This window comes from Medicago sativa, chromosome 7, assembly GCF_051527215.1.
Source record: "Medicago sativa cultivar Bolivia chromosome 7, Bolivia_mono, whole genome shotgun sequence".
Classification (NCBI taxonomy): domain Eukaryota; kingdom Viridiplantae; phylum Streptophyta; class Magnoliopsida; order Fabales; family Fabaceae; genus Medicago; species Medicago sativa.
The window spans coordinates 96,323,586-96,342,830 of record NC_140755.1 but is presented as its reverse complement, the minus strand read 5'-3'; the positions used below and the strand labels follow the sequence as shown (position 1 = coordinate 96,342,830).

The following is a 19,245-nucleotide window of genomic DNA, read 5'->3' as shown; positions in this document are numbered from 1 at the left end:
CTTCATAGTATTTAAGCCTCTGTAAAAAAAAAAAAAAAAAACGCAAAGAAGAAGATCCTGAGACATCAATGGTGTGATTTAGCAAGAGAGATGCAAACATCGCTGTTTCGAAGACTCGCTCCATCGTTGGCAGCACGATTTCAACGGAACCAGAATCTTATAAGCTCTTTTTCATCTTCATCTTCTTCTTCCATTCTTCACCATGCCACATCTTCACCTTCTTCTCCCGACGTGGAACCTGTCCACATAACCGAAAACTGCGTTCGTGTATGCTCTTTCTTCTCTCAATTGCTTGTTAATTGGATCTTGTTTTTTCATTCAATTTTAGAGTAAATACATTTCAAAATTTGGATTAGGTTTTCGTTGATGGACCTTATCGCATATGCTTCTCATAATAATAAAAAAAAAAAAAAATAACTGTTATGACAGTTATGCAGATAGGGAACTAATTAATTGCAACTCTTAATACTCAAAAGTTCATGTTGTACTGTACCCGGGTTAGGAACTATGCGTACCATTATATGTAATGTAATTGATTCCAACTTGTTTCTACAACTTAATGAATGTGGAACAGAAAATGAAGGAATTGGATGCCAGTGAATCATCATCCGGTGGAAAAATGCTTCGTTTAAGCATAGAAACCGGTGGATGTTCAGGATTTCAGTATGCTTTTAATTTGGATGACAGAGTCAACTCAGATGATAGGTACTACCACTTGGATAGTCAGATTTCAATGTTGATAGGCTTGCCATATGTTGATACACCAGTGTCTTTTATAAATTATAACTTACTTTACTTAATGTATTGCCAGAGTTTTTGAGAAGGAAGGAATTAAACTGGTTGTTGACAATATTTCATACGACTTTGTGAAAGGCGCAACTGTTGATTATGTCGAGGAGCTAATCCGTTCGGCTTTCATAGTAAGTCAAGCGCACTTGTAACCATGTGTAAGCTGGTGTTTGTGGAAAATTAATTATTTATAGCTATCTTCTCATTCCTTTCTCTGTGATTCCTGTGCACTACAACATGGAACCTTTTTATAATTTTAGTATGGTACTAATCAGGTAACGAAGTTTCTTAGGATGTGTTCTCGTTCGAAATTTTTCTGTGAACTATAGTAGCAATTCACGTTCACATCATGTTATGAAGTTAAATCTTGAAACATTTGAGAACTTCTGTTTGATGTAAGCATTGATCAGATCAGCCTTTGCCTATCAGCTTGAGATTTTAGGAGAGTTGGGCCTTGGTAACTGGAGAGTGGATTTGATATCATAGTCATTCTAATCAAGTAATCAGAGTCTCGTTCTTCTAGTAGAAAGCATGAGTTAGACTATGTGTGTGCAAAGTTGACATGCTTCAAGCCCACTCTTTACAAGAATGGGTATGTCATGTTAGGATGCAAAGTTGTCCATGAGTGTACATTAACAATTTGAGCTTTTATCAGAATTGATTTATTTAAAATATTACAACCATATTCAAGTTCAGATTGGAATCCAAAATCAACAAGGCCCTGTTCAAGAATTTTTTTTCAAAAAAAAAAAACAGAGTGGGTATGTTCCGTTGGGATATAAAATCGTCCATGAGTATATACATTTTACAATTTGAGCTTTTATGAGAGTTGAATTAGATAAAACTTAACAACATATTCAGGTTCGGATTCAAAATATAAGGCCCTGTTCAATGTTTGAAGTTTTCAGTATAAATTTTTCAGGATGAACCTGTTGTATATAGAGGTGACTTCTTTTGCAACCATCCAAACAATGCCTTTAGATGCTTTTAGGTTTTTTACCATGCCTTATACATTTTGGTTTCATATTACACTGCGAGCTATTTTATGAATTACAGACCAGCATGTATCATTTCTTGTTAAGTGGATGATGCAATTGCTCTCCTGACGGAACTTTTGCTTTGAACTACTCTCTCCCAACACCGTTTAGGTTTTTGGCACACTTCCATTAAGTTCAAACCAAAATAAAGCTACCACTAGAGATATGCCTGGAAAATGTAACCAACATTAGAATAAAGTGCTTCTTGCAAAATTGTGGTCAAGAGGAGCAACCTGTAGCCCTGCAACGTAAACCAGGCCCACATGTCAGTTTTGTAATTTGTTAAACAGCTTAGAAGCATGATGTGCTCCTAAATTATGTAGAGCAACATAGGTACTTCTGATCTTAAGGTGCGTCATTCCATGAACTTTGATTAAAGAATGCTTACTTTTTGTTGACACCTTCTCCACTGTTTGGTGATATCCCATGTTACTCTAACTAAATAGCCTAAGGCCGCTCTATTTATGTGAGATTAATGCAAGTTTTCACCCAAAATTAAAAGGTATTGAAAAGAGTGTCAAAGAGTGAGTAGTTTGTGTTTCTCCCTTTGCTTTTGTTATTAAGTATTCTTTACAATCACAGTTAGCCATAGCCTGCTGTGATTCACTTATTTGGCTGACTATTTAGCAAAAAAAAAAAACTACGTACATAATTTCACAATGATGTTTTGTGTTTGATGGCATCATTTTCGTAATATAAGAAGGCTCATTAACACGCCCTTCAAAGCGGCATGTGCGTTTTGAACCAAGTTCGAGGTCCTTAGATTGTATGTCGATGTGAACAGAAAAGTATTGATGCAACTGTGATATCCAATGGTATTGGAATGGAATGTCATGAGTGTGCGAGAAAAGGGTCGTGTGGCTATTGCTACTCATTTATAAGTTATGACATTGAAGGCATTTAATTTAACCAGACAAACTTACATTTATTTTCTGGTTTCATTTTCAGGTGACGGAGAACCCAAGTGCAGTTGGTGGTTGCAGTTGTAAAAGTTCCTTCATGGTGAAACAGTAGTTAGCTATCTTGGTACTCCCCTCCTCACTTTCCTCCACCGCTCAAATGTTTATTCCGTCGAACTAGATTATACTATGAAACATGATTTTTGTACCTCAAAAAACAATTGATTGATTGAAGATTAAATTATTGCTTGTATACTGATATCAATATCAATGTAACATACAGTTGTTGTAATGGTAATAAATTATCAGGCATTTCAGTCTAGCCTGTTCTATTATCTTTTGGTGCTTATTACTGATTTGTTCATGTATCAAATGAGGCTTTCTAATGTACTTAGAGTATTCAGCAGCAAGTTGATTGTTTAATGCCATCAACAACAATGACTTGGGTGTATTCATTCCATCAACAAGACCCTGCTAACTAGCGGCTGGGCATGATGGTAATAATTTTAGGAAGTATATTATACTTCCCAAGTGTGCCTATGGTTTTATTAAGTGTAAGGTTAATCGCAATAAACGTACAAAAAAATTGAATTTTTTTAGCTCAATTGTTATTGATAAGTTTTATTAATAATAGATGTATTGATTGAAATTATTATGATAATAAGTAAATACAGTATTATATAACCCTGATATCATGGTGTTCATTGTGTTATTGGTTCAGCAATGGTAAAAATTTATCGTGGATAAATTAATTTTGGTTAAAATTGAGTTGAATATAAAGTTTGTTATATTTGAACACATTTGCGTAAATGTGAGTTTATCAATTTGAGGTTAAAAGTCAATTATGAATGCAAAAGCTCCAAATTCTAGTTTCAAGTTAGAATTAATTTTAGAGGTTAAATGCCTTGTGGTATTGGCTTGGGATCTGGGAGTGTGCTCCTCCTCGAGGTCTCAAGTTCGATTCTCTTCGGTGTCAATTTGGGTGGGTTAATTTAGCTTCTTAAAAAAAAAAAATTAGAGGTTAAATCAATTATACTCAAAACATACAAGCATGTCAATTAAGTATGTGGTTTTTTAAATTTAGCATTGTTAAATAAATGGAAGTGCTGCTTATTAAACGATAATGGATACACGTGGTTTGAGCTGTAACCATTCAGGTATGCTACTATCTATGCTTCTTTATCAGTCAAATTACTTAGTAGATAGAGAGGACATTATAATCAAACCAAAAGACCTCATGGAGAGATGTTTTGCTGGCTGTAAGTAATGTTGTTGCAAATGAAAACTGGTTTGCATCCGATATTAGTTGTCGTGTCCGGTGTTGGGATGATATTAAATTATGGATTAATGGTAAATCTTTTAAAGAGTACCCTGAGTTCTTAAAGTGTTCAGTTTAAAGAAGGGGTTGTGGCTAAGATGGGTGTGTGGCATGGAAGTTGCAGGAGTTAGGAGGCGTCTCTGTCATTCGATCGTCTGCATGATGCTGTTATTATTGAACTGATCGATGGCTGAACTACAGTTGATTTTGGCTTTAGATCAAACTGGTTGTGAATAAGGATCAATGGGTATGGATGCTGGATAGAATACAATGTTTCTCTGTTAAATCTTATTATAATGTTTTCATGTCTAACAAGCAATTTGAGGAAACTGATCATCTTTTACTTAAGGCACTTCAATATTATGGCAGACTAACAGTACAGGTTTTTGGATGGAGGTTACTTTTATCCCGTCTTCCTACCCGTGACGAGTTAGCAAAAAAGAGCGGTGTTAACAAATGTACACTGAACTTCATTATGTTTTAGAGAGGTTGAGTCATGTTCGTTAATGTTTAGGAGGAAGTTTATGCATGGCTAGGTATGAATACACAACCTGGTAGTATGGGTCACTTGAATTTCATTCTGTTTAGGAAGCCTTTGGCAGGAAGAAAGGTAAAAAGCTTGGTATGGCTTGCAACGATATGCTGCATCTGGAACATGAGGAATAATGTCATTTTCAATGGCAATGTTGGGAGATGTTGAAAAGACTCTGCTAGACATCAAAACCTTGTCGTCACCTCTAAAAAAAAGTTAATAGGAACTCTACACTTGCCTTTTCAAACTGGTTGAATAATCCTTTGGTATGCTTACAAAGCTTATCAATTGTAACCTGCGATGTGTAATTTGATGGGTTGTACTCTTTAATACATTTTGCTTATAAAAAAAGTATACCTTTCCATTATGTGTTTCCTTTTGGGTTATTGCTTTAAATCTAATCTAAAAGTCATAAATAACATTTATTTAATTAAGGGTTTATCCATATTTATTAAATATGGATATGTCGTAGTGGTTGAATTATAAACTAGCACCGCGCCCAGTTCTTTTTTGGAACTTCCTCCTCTGACCATTCACCTTTTGTCTATGCTTTTAGTACAAACCTTCATGGAATGACAAACAATTTAATCCTCTGTAACAGTTCAAACTATTTAGTTAGTAGTATTGCTCACACTATTAACAATCATGCGACTTTTTGAGTAAGAAGAAAGACCGTCATTGTAGTTCTATTTAGTTATTAGTTGCGACATTCAATCTCATCCGGTCTTTCACCTAGGCATCGTATTTCATTTTGCTTTTCTTTTTCATTCAATCTCTTTGAACCATATGGCAGGGTTTGGGTTCCAAATGTGTTATTGCAATGGTCACATTAACTCACTGCAGTTATGTTCCTGTGTTAGTCTTGGTGGTTCAATGCCTGTGGTATAATTATTGTGCCAAAACTGAGTTCGGAAGACCTTATCGCAGCATACCAACAAAATAATTTAAATTCCCATAGATGAGGCTTCAGTTGTCCATACTAAAAAAATGATCTAAAAAGGGGACTTGTGTGTGTATACATAAATCAAGTCTCCAACAAATAATCTGTCCAAATAACCTCTAGCGTATATGGAAATTTGTTTTACTATTCTCTATCATCTTGACAGTTTCTAAAAACAGGAACAAAACTGGCAGATTCTCATGTGCTTTAAAAGAAAGTATAGATTTTAAAGGCTGATTAAAAAGGAATTTTACTTCAGGCTAAATTGAAGATTCATATTTATTCAGTGTTGTTCTTCGTCAGGGGCTTCGGGACAGGGAACCTCAGCACCAGAAAGATAAATGCAGCCATAAGCTTGTATATTTTAATGCAAAACATTAAAATATTAAATAGCAAGAAACGGCAAGTTATTTTAGAAGTTAGAACACCTATGTTAATATTTTGGAGAGAATCCTATAACTATAGATACATCAGGCACTGTTAAATCCCAATCATACTCCAGAGGCAGTTATTGGATACATACTTGCTCTACACACAATTTTCTAATTAATTTCTTTTTTCGTTTCCTGATAAATAATAGAGCCATACAATAAATATACAAGCCACGTATCCGAAGAACTAGCATTGGGAAAACAAACCTGCAGGGACATGAAACAGAAGATTCAGATACATGGCTTTTCTAAAATGAGCAAGGTCATTTATCACAATCAAAACGTGAATAAAACTTGACTCTTGAATTGTGTATCTCATTCACCAGCAATTAAAACACATTATTGGGTACATTATTTACATGGAAATTATACAACATTCTGAATTTGAGGAGAATGTATTAGCTATAACACCCCTCACGTGAGCTGTCCATTCATATATTTAAAGAATAAAGAAAATTCTAAGTTTGAAACCAAAACTCGTGTGTAACTACATATCAATTGACTCCGGGATCATGAAATTATCAATCGTCTTTCGGACGCAAAACACTAGGCAGGCTATTATTACCATTGAGAGCAGCATGGTAGATTCGTTTTTCAGCTAGCCCGATATCAGAAAGTATCAAATTACCCTGCAAGCAAAACATACATTAGAAATAATCAAAAAGGTATCACCAGCGGTCACACTATAACAGTATAACTTTCAACCAATAAGATAAATGTTACATCGCTTTGCTACAAGGAACCCTGCCTAAACAAAATAGTCAATACATAACATGGAGGATACTACCTTTAGGCTATAAATACAGGTATGACACTAAAGAGTGCTACGAAAAGAATGAAGATTTTGAAATTTGCCAGACAGTAATGAGATAAAAATAAAAGGAATAAAATAATTATTATTCTTTATCACCATTCAGGATGTTTGCCGATCCCACTTAGTGGGATAAGGCTTGGTTGTTGTTGTTGTACCATTCAGGATGTTTAATATTTGTTTCACCAAAACAGTAATGTGTGTGCACAAAAATAACATTTTTCGACATTAGAAAAATAGTGCAAGACTTCTTGGTAAATGCCCGCAAAAGAACAGTTCCAAACGAATATGAATTTCATACAACATGATAAGAACTTTCAATCTAATAACAGTTTTTATGAGAAAGTCATCCACAGACTTTCCAGTGGTATCAGAGTGATTTTGATTCACAGCAGTCAATTTCCACTGAAACAATATTCGAGAAACTTGTGCATTAGGTATAAACCGTAAATACCTATTCTGGCAATCAAAGTCTAGTACTAGTGTGGTATAACTGGTACAAGCCCCACGCAGAAGCAAGGCTAAATTACAGAGTCCTAATATTCAAACACTTTTTTGAAAAATTCAAACAAAAACCATGTTTGAATATATAATTTATGATATGCATATATTGTCTACTCCAACAAGCGTCACAAAATTAATTTACATTATGTTTATACCATGGTTGAACATATAATTATATACTTGCTTTTTTCCTCAAACTTTTGAATGCAAAAAGATTCAGCAAAATATTTTACTTGCCAGATTGATCAAAACAATTCTCTATGAAGAGCTTTTTTCCTCAAACTTTTGAATGCAAAAAGATTCAGCAAAATATTTTACTTGCCAGATTGATCAAAACAATTCTCTATGAAGAGCTATTGAGTGGTGTATCTGGATGATGTCTTATAGAGTGTCAATTCATGCACGTGTGTAACGATCAACTTCAGCAATAAAATAGGCATATCCTTCCAACTATTTAACTACCTTTTCAAGAAAGAAATATTGAATCTATAACCAAAATAAATACCTCAGTAGCCATCAACCGTCTAACATTATCGGCATACAATTTGGGATCATCCATTTCCTGCTGTGAGGGATAGTATATAGGTAATTGTATCACTTCTATATAATTTACAAACTGACACAGGAGAAATATCACATGGCGCACCTGCCAACATTAAGATCAACTTAGAATAAAATAAGCATTGTGTTTATTACATAAGACGGCAATTTCTCCAATTAAATTAGCATAAAAATGTAAGCATAAAACCATAAGTCATAGTTTCCTAGGGTTCATCAATTTATCAAAGACACGTCATGCCGTCACATCAAAACAATAAGGAATACCATGTCCATAGGTATTCCATATAATGCGGGTAACAAAAAATAACACAAATTTAATTGAACTCATAAGTATCATACACGAGCTTTGCAATCTTATATATCACTTTGTAATGTTAACGGGGACTTATATGTAACATTCATCCTTTCAACATAGCCAATAAACTTTTTGGGTGGCAACGCTTTGGTTGCAGGATTGGATCCACTATCATTAAATTTGTATCAATATACTCAATTGACACTTTTTGTTTATGCACTTCTTTAACTGACAAGTACTTCAAATCAATGTTTTTGCACACTTTCAGTAATCGTCATTCTTAGAGAAGACAGTTGCAGAATTATCACAATAATTTTAAGATAAATTTCAAGGTAAATTATGTTGACAACACCCAATTTTAAGGTAAATTTCTGCAACCACAGTGCATGAATATGTGGCCTCAAAGCACCCCACAAATTTTTCCTCCGAGAAAGTAGCAATCGCAGATTGTCTCAAACTCATCCATGACATTGATCCTCCACCAGAAGAAACATATACCAAATGTGGAACTATTTATTTTGTCTGCATATCAATGAAAGTAGCGCACCACTTCAAGATGATATGATCTTCTATGCGTGAGAATGTAAATTTTGGTGCCTTGTAAGTACCTAAGAACCCTAGGAAACTAGAGAGAATTTTCTATTTCTATCACACGCCTCACCCATATCTTATATTTCAAAGTAAACTAGAGAAAATTTTCTTTACATAAGCAACAAAACATCATTATTGCAGCAAGTAGAATATTGTCAACATGTAAGACCAAAATTATGAATTTGTCGCACAAACCATATAAACACACCGATAAAATAACAGGATGTTTACATATTTACCAAAAATATGTTCAACACATATGACCAAAATATAACATATTTACCGGTACAAAGCAACTTAGAAGTTGAGTACAGAAGGATTAGGTTTTATAATCAAAAGTAATTGAAAAATATGAAGCTTTATTACAATATAAGTACTTACCCCAGATATGGAATCCCAAGCGGGGCTAAATCTCTGGTAAGGGTATTTTAAAATTACAGGAAGTACTGGTGCCTTTGCCAAAAAACCACCAGTCTTGAATGGAAGGAGGAAATCTCCATTTGTGGTTGTACCTTCTGCAAAATATTTGAGAAACATGAATAATTTGGATAATACAGGTCACTTCTGATGATTTACAGACAGATGCAATGAGCAATTAGACAAATATCGACTAATTTTATAGTATGACCAATGCTAGTGTTACCATATGTGACAAAGAATAACTCACATGCTAACAAAAGAATAAGTAACTAAATGTGAAGAACCTTAAGGCATATAGTTATATTTGTAAGATTATGAAGTTACAAGGAAATGGACATGGGAAATGGACATAGGAAATGAATCTTCATGTTTGAAATAAGATTTTAAAAACAACAGACATTGGGTCAAAAACATAAATTTTGGCAAGCAGATGAACACAAGGATACAGTATTCATTTAATAAATAAGATAAAATAGGTAATGAAATGCAGCAACTTTAATCGTCAAATTATTTTGAAAAAATACAAGAAATTGCAAATATAAATGTGCATCACTCATTTTATATGCTAGCGTCCTTATACAGGTAAGAGACCCCCATACCTATCAAGTACAAACGAGCTATATCTTGCTCTTCTTTATGTAAGCTAAAGTTTGTATATTGGAGAGATAAAGGTACCAAACCCATATATAATCTAACTGGCGTAATTAGAGTCTAAGATAATCTACTCCAATTTGAGAACTCGAGCCCAACTTAGTTAAACTACACGAAAAAATTTGATCCACACCCCTCCACTCCACCCCACACCCACCCCCCAAAAAAGGAAGGAAGATAACCTGGAAATAGCATCATTAATGGAGCAGATTCATTCTGGTGTGCTTCTCGAATTCTTTCAGTGACAACAGCTGCAGGAAGAAAGTTCACGGGTTAGGCACCAGTTGCAACTAAACAAATAACGTATAGTCTACAGGGTATTAAGACCCTAGTTTGACTTAATGGAACACATGAATATAACTAAAAGGAAAACCACTAGAGCACATTAGTATACAGCTAAAAATATGAAAAGACCAACATAGGGCAGAGGAAATGATGGAAACAAGGGATTTTACTTTTTTTACTTCATTTAATTTAAATTGTGTACTTTTCCATGATTGTTACAGAGTGCGCATACTAAGCTATCTACGCACCTGAAACACCCTTGAAATCCGATGCCTTAGATTCCCGCTGAACATAGATGCAACCAAGGCACTTGCTGTTACAAAACATGTGTCATAATATATAAGCACCAAGTTCTGAAAAATACCTTGCAATGAAAAAATAATGCACATTGAATCATTTGAAATGCAGCATTCTCATTTCACGGACAATACGTGAAGCACTACTCATATGAAGTTTACTTTTGAAATGAGATTTGAGAAAGAAATAAAGAGCAAAATGCCTCGAGAACTACAGAACTCAAATGAAGAAATAAAATTTAATTTACAATGAACCACAAAATCCATAAAACTAAACCAGGAGGAACTAATAAAAAAAGACAACACACCTGATGAGACCAACAAGAGGAAGCTTAGCCACTGATCTCTTCATAGATGGAATCCAAGATTTTAACAGGACATTCAGGACAAAACAGTCAGCATCATACATATGTACAGATATATATGTTCATTATGGAAAAAGAATGTCACGTGACAAACCTTAGCAACAAAGCTTGGGAACGAGGAAGACATGTGATACAAAATATCCAAGTATGACACGTGATTAGATATTATTACACCAGGTCTTCCCGTCTCTTCGGGCTGAGGTTTGTTTTCCTAGTTAAACATGAAGCAGAGAAAACAAATTAAAAATATGACAAGAGAGAACATTTTGACTGCAAAATATAATGAAACAAGCTGGCCGGCAATAACCAATAACCAACTAAGATACATCCAATAGTCTTTTGAGTACAAGCCAGTTTCGATAAACTTAACTAGAAACATTTATTAACAAAACGTTAAATATTAACAAAATTAACTTTTGCGCATAACTCTAAACTACGGTTCCAAGCCCCAATTGCAGCCACAATATAAAAACTTTAGAGGTCTCCGTAAAAGTATCACAACTGCAATTTGTGGCAGCAATATAAAGGCTTTAAGGGTCTCCACAACAGCATCACAGCCATATTGGCCCTAATTTCGCCACAATATTCAAGGTTCCCAGTATAACCGCGACTGCGTCAACAAACGCAATTTCCAACTATTCCACCTCTCATTTTTGCTATCCAACTTTACTTCTTCATAATAATAAACATCTATCATAAACTTATAAAGAGCTTTTCCCAAGTAAAATCTCCCACACTTATCCCAATTAAAGATGCTAATAAAAACCTTACCACAAATCGAATATGATAAACTTAACTTAACTAAGCTAATCCTAATGAATTGAAATTGAACAATTAACAAAAAAGCGAAAGTAGAATTGAAACCTGATTGAAAGAGTTAGAAGAAACATGAATCCAATAAAATCCAAAAATGAAAAGCATAGCTCTAGAAAGAGCTTTCCCACACTTAACAATAACACTTCTCCTCCACCCACCCAAATGAGCATAATCCTCTTGTTCATCTTCACGATTAGGGATTTTAAACAGTGTACAAACCCTACAAACCACATAATAAACCACCAAAACCGTTACAGCAAGAATCACTCTAATCGGAAGAAGAGTCACAAGCGCGAAACCAAGAAAAAGCTTCTCCTTAGCTCCTAACTCTCCTCTTCCCATCGTCCCGTATACATCGTTGCGAACATATGCGGCGAATTTCTTCTCTAGGTCTTGTAGCTCCGCCGCGGTGGTGATGGTTGTGGTGGTGGAAGAGAGTGAATCGGATTTGAGAAGAGGACGATCGTCACGAGCGGTGGCGGTGGTGGTGGTTCCGTTTGGTTTGGGTGGTTTTGAATTTAGGTCTTTGAGTTCTGACTCCAACCCCTTCATCATTGTTGTTCATAGATTATGATTATTCGTTGCTTATTCTTTGAATTTATATTCATATGCTATCGTATAGTAGGAGATGGATAATACTAGTTAATTGGGCAATAATTAATGATTAATTAGGGTTTTTGGTCACATCAGAGAGAAATAACTGAGATTATCTTAGATTCACGGCATCATCCAAAAGCTCTGCACGCATTTTTTACGAATATTTTTATCAATAACTTTTATGTATAATATTCTCTTTTTATTCTCTTAATTAAAGAAAATATTTGGAAAAACTATTGACTTCACTTCAATAATCCAGATCACAAAATTTCATTAAATCCTTAACACCTAGTAAAAAAATTAGTCAAATAATAATAAAGAAATCTTTCAAAAAAAAAAAATCAAGTTTATCCCTAAGAAAATAAATAAAACTATAAAAAAAAGGGATTTTTTTGTCAAGTAAATAAAAGTAAAAAATCGGGGTGTTACATTCCTTCATTTAACTTTTTCGAAATTTTGGTTATTTATCGCATTTTTAGGTCATTTGTTTATGATATGATATATTTATTTATGACGCAACAATGATTATTATACATTTTTTTTTTTGAAATAGATATCAACTCTGATAATTTCAAGTTCAATGGAAATATTCCTGTTTTAGTTCACCGGATCCGGAAGCTGCTGAAGATGAGTTGGAATGTTCAACTCAACCATACTTGGCGTGAAGGAAATAGGAGTGCTGATTGGCTCGCTAATTTAAGCATTTCTACAGATCACTTTAATTTTCTAGTGTTGGAGTCTCCTCCTTGTGAGGTCAAAAGAATCCTTTTTGATGATTTATCCGGGGCTTGCATGCCTAGGAATGTTCGATTAGCTTCTTAGTTTTGTTTTTTTTTTTTTTGTTTTTTTGGGCTTTGCCCTCTCTTGTACCAAAAAAAAATAATAATAAGCATTGTCACGTCATAAATGAATAGGTCACATCATCAAAACTGATTGAAAAATAAAATGAAAAACCAAAATTTAGAAAGAAAAAAGGTCAAATAAGAAACTCAAAAACGGATTTTTAAATATAGGGGTGTGAAAACTTAAAAAAAAATAAATTAGTGGGACGAAAATGTATTTAACCATGCAATTTATTCTATGATGAAAAACTGCACTTTTGTGACATAATTTCATGTGACATTGAACAAGTTAAGTGTGACACAACGATGCATTTTTTTAAACATAAAAGTATGTGAAAGAGAGAGGAAAAATAGTTTAATTGACTTATATGTCAATATTTAATCAGTCAATGCCATATGAGATTCCCGCTTTAATGGTAGAAGAGAAGAGTGAAGTCCCACTATACAGCTTATAAGTCAATTGTAGTCCTAAAACATACCCCATAATTTCTTTGGTAGTCCACAAACATACCCATAATTTCTTGAAAATTGCTTTTCTGACATAGAATACCGTTGATTAAAGCGTCGGTAGTTAACTGCCGCTGGACTCAGTGGTAGTTAACTACCGCTGAAAATTGCTTTTGTGCAGATGCCCACTTGTTCTGCCACCCACTTCCATTTTTTAATTGTTTTTTGCCACCATCATCATCTTTTCATTCTTTACTTCAAAAAAAAAAATCATCTTTTCATTCTCTTTCTCTCTCATCCTCTTCGTCTCTTTCCTTCATCACCATCACCTTCTTGCTCTCCAACACCTTCCATGATCAACAAAACAAATAAAAATCAACATTTTGAACAACCCTTTAAGCAAAAACAAAGAACCAAATACTAAAGTCACAATTTTTCAATCAAAAAACTAATTTTTGAATCATGAACAATTACATGGATCAAGATTGTTCAAAAGGGTATGTAGAAAAACACTAAAAAATGATCTAATTACCTTCAATGAGTTGAAATGAGATGAAATAAATGGGGTCAATGAAAAATTGCTTCTAATGGATTAAGAACTATGCTAGTGTTGGATAGTGAGGTGAATAACAAGGTAGAATCTGAGTGGTGCATCAATCTCAAGAAGGGTTGAATCAATTGGTTTGACAAGGTAGAATCTGTGTTGGAGTTTTTTTTTTTGTAAAGAAGGGTTGAATCAATTGGAAACGATGAATCTCAAAGAAGATGGAAGCTGCAGTTTCATATGCTCCACAGTTTCATATGCTCCACGGTAGTTAACTACCGTTGGAGTTTTTTTTTTAAGCTGTGTTGGTGTACAGCAATCCAGCGGTAGTTAACTACCGCTGGGGTAAAAACGTCATTCACTTGTGTCAATAGGAAGTATTCATTGTCAAAAAAGCAATTTTCTAATTTCTTGAGGCATAACTGGGTATAACTAAGGTGAGTTGACATCTTCTTCATTTCCTATAATAAATGGCAATATTTATTACTATAATTTTGGTGTATAAATGTTCAAGGTACATAAGTAAAAGATAGAGTATTTGCATAAATGTCATGTAACATTCTCTATGTTAATGCCACCACAACAAAGCGTTCTAATACCCGTCAGCTATGACAAATAATATGATTGTTCAATAAAAACCTCAATTTCACTCTTAATCGAAGTATTTTTGTGTGATATCGGATTACATTGTTACTCCCAGTTGACTTTTTTCAACAAGGTGGACAATTTTAAAATGCCTATTGAACAATCATCTAACTAAACCCAAATGCTCCAACTTAAAACCGACTACCTAGAATGAATTGAGCATGCTTTCCTCCAACTTAGATTTGGTTTCCAACCAATTTTATACCGATAAAGAAATTGTGTATAACAATTGTCGCTCAACTAGTAATTATTAGATCAAAAAAGGAGTACACTGAAATACTAGCCGTTTCACGACCAAGCACAAGTTGTCCAAAGCCCAAGTGACAATAGGTACACTGAAACACTAGCCGTTTCGCGACCAAGCACAAGTTAAGTTGTCCAAAGCTCAAGTGACAATAGGTTGGCATAAATTTATAATAAAATTGCACCAAATTAAAAATTACTCTATCCTATCTATCATAAACAAAAGATATTGATAATTGCTAAACACTTTCTGCACAGCTGCTTTGAATTTCAGCAGGGGTTGCAGACTTGTAAATTGTAATGTAGTTTCACTCATTAGTGAAGTTAATTAAATTAAATTAAATCGGTGGGAAGTAATGATTTTGCACATGTAAACTGTCACAAAAGCAAGTGATTTTCTTAATCCAGTATTTGGGATAAATCATATAGAAAAAGAAAAAGAAAGTTGCAGCAGTTCAATATTTTTATACTTCCAACAGCCAGCAAATGAAACCATACATGACTTAAGGTCAACAGAGACAAACATATTCACTTATTGCAAAATGGAAAGTGTTTCCAGCTCGTAAGTTCACTTCAATTTTCCATGAATATAATAAAACTTCAAAATGGCTAAAAATATGATCAGACAGTTCACTCGTCTACCGGCCTTTGCCCCAGCACAGAAATGTCTTCATATCGTTTCTGCAGAAGAAAATGTAATTATAACACAAGTAAAAATATGAATCACAAATGGATCAAATCATGAGTCAAAAACAAACGAAAAAGTCCTTTAACTTAATTTCAGATAACATTTCAGTCCTTTATCTTCTTTTTTTTCAAGTTACCAAAGCATCGTAAACAATGAAAATTTACGAGTTTATCTACAAAACTTGAATAAAACTATCGACACAGATCAGCGCACGCATAACAGTGTGCCAGAATTACTTCATATAAACAACAGGTGACTTGAATGCAAAAGTGACACTAAGCAATTGGGGTGCTTTAGCAGTTAGCACATATTAGAGAAAATAAATAAATTTTCTTTTATGACTCTTCTTTTGAAGAAGGGAGCTACCAAAGCATCGTAAACAATGAAAATTTACAAGTTTATCTACAAAACTTGAATAAAACTACAGATCAGCGCACACATAACAGTGTACCAGAATTACTTCGTAAAAACAACAGGTGACTTGAATGCAAAAGTGACGCTAGGCGATTTCCAGTAAAATTGTTTCAACAGGCTTTGGATGAAATGCAATATGTTAACATGATCAAGTAGGATCAGTGTAGGAAACAATGAGTGAAAGTCGGCAGTAGAGAACCATAAACCGGTTACCGATTAGTGAAAAAAACCAAAAGAAACAACCAAAACAAAGTAGAGATTAATGACCAAGATCAGCAGCTCACAAAATTCAGCAGAGCAGGTATATAATTTGGAAATGTTAAACTAGAACTAAGCACAGATAATATAAGCTGCAAACACCTAAGGCTCTGTTTGCGAGTTTGGAGGGGAAGAGAGGGCTTTAGGTGAAAGGAATGAAGGACTTTTGGAGGGGATGGCTTTGAGGGGCGTATTTTTCGCCATAAAACAAAATACCCTCAACTGGGGGAACACAAAAATTGTATTGTGGGATTTTGGAAGGTTGAGATAATTACTTCAAACTCAATCTATGTTGTTATAATACTCTCAAAATAAAATATATATGTTGATTATAAACAGCAATTTATCAATCCCTACAACATCACTATTTCAAAAAAGATGGAAGATTTCTCTATTTCTACCTCTACAATCCACCCCCAAACCCTCGCCTCCCTCCCCCTCCAAACTTGCAAATAGAACCTAAGGCTTTGTTTGGGAGTTTGAAGGGGAAGGGAGGGGAGGGATTTGGGGGGTTGGAAATATATAGAAAAATGGACAAAAAATTCACATTTTTTGAAATAACAGTTTTTTAGAGAATGATAAACTAATACTTATGATTAATATACTTTTAATTTTAAGAATATAATAACAACATAGATTGGATTTGAAAAATTCATATAAACCCTCCATAACCCCCCAAAACCCTCCCCCAATACAATTTTTGAGTTCCCCCAAATGAGGGGGATTTTTTATTATGAGTAAAAAATTAACCTCCAAAGCCCTCTCCTCCCAATGTCTTCTATTTCTTCCACTTGCTCCTTCCTTTTTTCCAAAACTCTCCCCTCCCCTCCCCTCCAAACTCCCAAACAAAGCCTAAGAGAAAATCAGATGGCAACGAATAAGCCTAATGCAGCCACAATGAATAATAGGAATAGAAACGTGAAGACTTTTCCATTTCCTTACACAGTTGTCTGTTATATTCTCTAAAGCTTCTAATATTTAACCATATTCTTCAAAGAGATAACAAGAAAAATCCAATAACACACGACATAACTTAATTCAACATCTCATATGAAACAACAATCACAGTTACAGGCTATGAAGAGATTCTGATTTCGTGTTTTATGGTGGCCGCAGTTGACAGCCACGGTATCATGCCAAAATGAAGCAACAATCACACACTCGTAAAATTAGAAAATCATTTATCCTAAGAGATTATTCTATAAAAACCCAAGGAAAAAACATTTCAACACGATAAAAATATCACATCAACCAAAAATACAAATTTCATAAGCCTAATCCCTTTCAAAGTTATATAATAGTAACCAGATCTTAAAACTAGCGAAACGACACGAAGATCAGAATTAAATCGCAGTTATATAAGAAGCGTAATTTTAAAATTCGATAGATTAAGCATAAAGTGGAATAGATTCAGTACCCCAACATTATTTATTTCCCAGAGCTTGTGAACACCGTAATCCACAGCCTGCAACGAAATTCAGCGATCTTCGATAAGCAAATAAGAATAGACGATTAAGAGTAAAATTAAAAGGGGAAAATTAGCTAACCCGTTCACCGAGAAAAGCACCGGCGATGACGAAGGTAACATAGACAGAGTTGCGGCGCATAAGAACCTTGTAAAGGCCTTCCAAAACGCCTCCTCCTCTTCTTTTAGCAGCGGATTCCATGGTTCCGATCTGATTTGAGTTCTAGGGTTTGTTTGTTTGTTAACACGCTCTCTTGTTTCTCTCTATCCCTTTTCACCGTTCTCAAATGTAAACAAAGGATTGAGAATTCTTTGACCGTTTCAAACGAACCGTACCGGCTCGATCCGACCGGACACTGCCTGTTTCCGCATTCGCTATTGATGGGCTGGACCGTTCGTTTAAATTTCTAGTGGTGGGGAAATAAATTATATCGAAATATATTACTTTCTGCACCTTGTTTTTCTCTCGTACTCGCCCCTGACCCTTTCTGATTTTCTTCTTTTTTTTTTTTTTATCTTCTTGATTTCTTTATTATCTACTTGTGGAAAGACTAACGGCAACAACATAATCAAGATTATGTGTTTAACTCCATTTTTTTTAAGAAACTAACTCAATAGTAATAGTTTAATAATCTTTCTCAAAAAAGTAATAGTTTAATTCAATTTTTCAAAAAAATGATAAGTTGTGGTTTTAATACACCCGGTCTGTTATGGTTTCAAGAGAGATAGATAATGAGTGAGCAAACGGGGGCTTCATGTTAGTGTGGTTTGTTATGCCACAGTGAGGGTTGAGAGTGATTAGAAGGATGGGAGACCACTTGACTTGAATGAGGTATAAGAAAGGGAAAGTAAGTGTACTGGTTTGGCAAAGGTTAAAATATGATCAATGGATTAGGGTTTGGAATGGATTAGGCTTCGGAAAATAGTTGCGAGACAAGGATTCAATCAGGCAAGGCAGGGGTTTGCACATACAAGGAAGGGTTATGTTCAGATTATGCAAGGTTACACTAACAGTTTTATGCATTGGGATAACCGTTATGTTGGGTCTACAAAATTGAAAGTGTATCGAGGCTACGTTCGTGGTGCTTCGTGTAACACCCCGTTTTCCCAACATAAAAATTTCATTTAAAATCAGAGTATTTTGATCACAACGGAATGTCACATACTTCATTTAAATCATAAAACGGATAATAATAATTATCCTTCAAATTCAACATCATGAAAATCTTAAAATTGTTGCAGCGGAAAATAGTTCAACATCTAAAAGTCTTGGCACGCAGGCCTTATTGGAAAATCTCATAAATTAGTTCATAAAAGAGACACGTAAGGAATAGAAGTAAAAGCAAGCCCCCATCCCGTTACGTATCAGAGCACCTAGACGCCAACAAAGAGTCCACTCATGAACGCCTCTAATCTTTATTACCTGCACATTACCCACGGTCGAGGCAACATATACGCAGAAGGGGTGAGATTTCATAATCAATACATTAAGCATATAATCCAATAAAATGCATTTAACAACTTAAACATTAATAACATATCAACAATTAACAATTAGCAC

At 34.5% G+C, this 19,245-nt stretch overlaps 3 protein-coding genes across 4 annotated transcripts; 1 reads left to right on the top strand and 2 right to left on the bottom strand.

Annotated features, from left to right (window-relative positions):
• The first annotated feature begins 41 nt into the window (after positions 1-41).
• On the top strand, positions 42-3,060 carry LOC146910740 (Iron-sulfur cluster biosynthesis family protein). Its single transcript, XM_085726463.1, has 4 exons — positions 42-267; positions 575-705; positions 812-920; positions 2,775-3,060. Exons 1-4 carry the CDS (start codon positions 91-93, stop codon positions 2,838-2,840), a joined length of 483 nt encoding a protein of 160 aa, XP_085582589.1. The 5' UTR covers positions 42-90; the 3' UTR covers positions 2,841-3,060.
• Positions 3,061-5,922: 2,862 nt separating this feature from the next.
• Positions 5,923-12,113, bottom strand: LOC146910739 (lysophospholipid acyltransferase LPEAT1-like). Of its 2 annotated transcripts, XM_085726462.1 has the most exons (9): positions 11,590-12,113; positions 10,820-10,936; positions 10,669-10,706; positions 10,313-10,377; positions 9,962-10,030; positions 9,090-9,223; positions 7,767-7,907; positions 6,512-6,575; positions 5,923-6,153 (listed from the first exon to the last, which is right to left on the bottom strand). In XM_085726462.1, exons 1-9 carry the CDS (start codon positions 12,094-12,096, stop codon positions 6,134-6,136), a joined length of 1,155 nt encoding a protein of 384 aa, XP_085582588.1. In that variant the 5' UTR covers positions 12,097-12,113; the 3' UTR covers positions 5,923-6,133. The 2 variants fall into 2 exon arrangements, with proteins under 2 accessions (XP_085582588.1, XP_085582587.1); XM_085726461.1 differs by lacking the exon at positions 5,923-6,153 and having other exon boundaries at positions 6,213-6,575.
• A 3,122-nt stretch (positions 12,114-15,235) lies between these two features.
• On the bottom strand, positions 15,236-17,969 carry LOC146910738 (ubiquinol-cytochrome C reductase UQCRX/QCR9-like family protein). The gene is made up of 3 exons (XM_085726469.1): positions 17,767-17,969; positions 17,637-17,684; positions 15,236-15,540 (listed from the first exon to the last, which is right to left on the bottom strand). Exons 1-3 carry the CDS (start codon positions 17,884-17,886, stop codon positions 15,490-15,492), a joined length of 219 nt encoding a protein of 72 aa, XP_085582595.1. The 5' UTR covers positions 17,887-17,969; the 3' UTR covers positions 15,236-15,489.
• Positions 17,970-19,245: the final 1,276 nt, after the last annotated feature.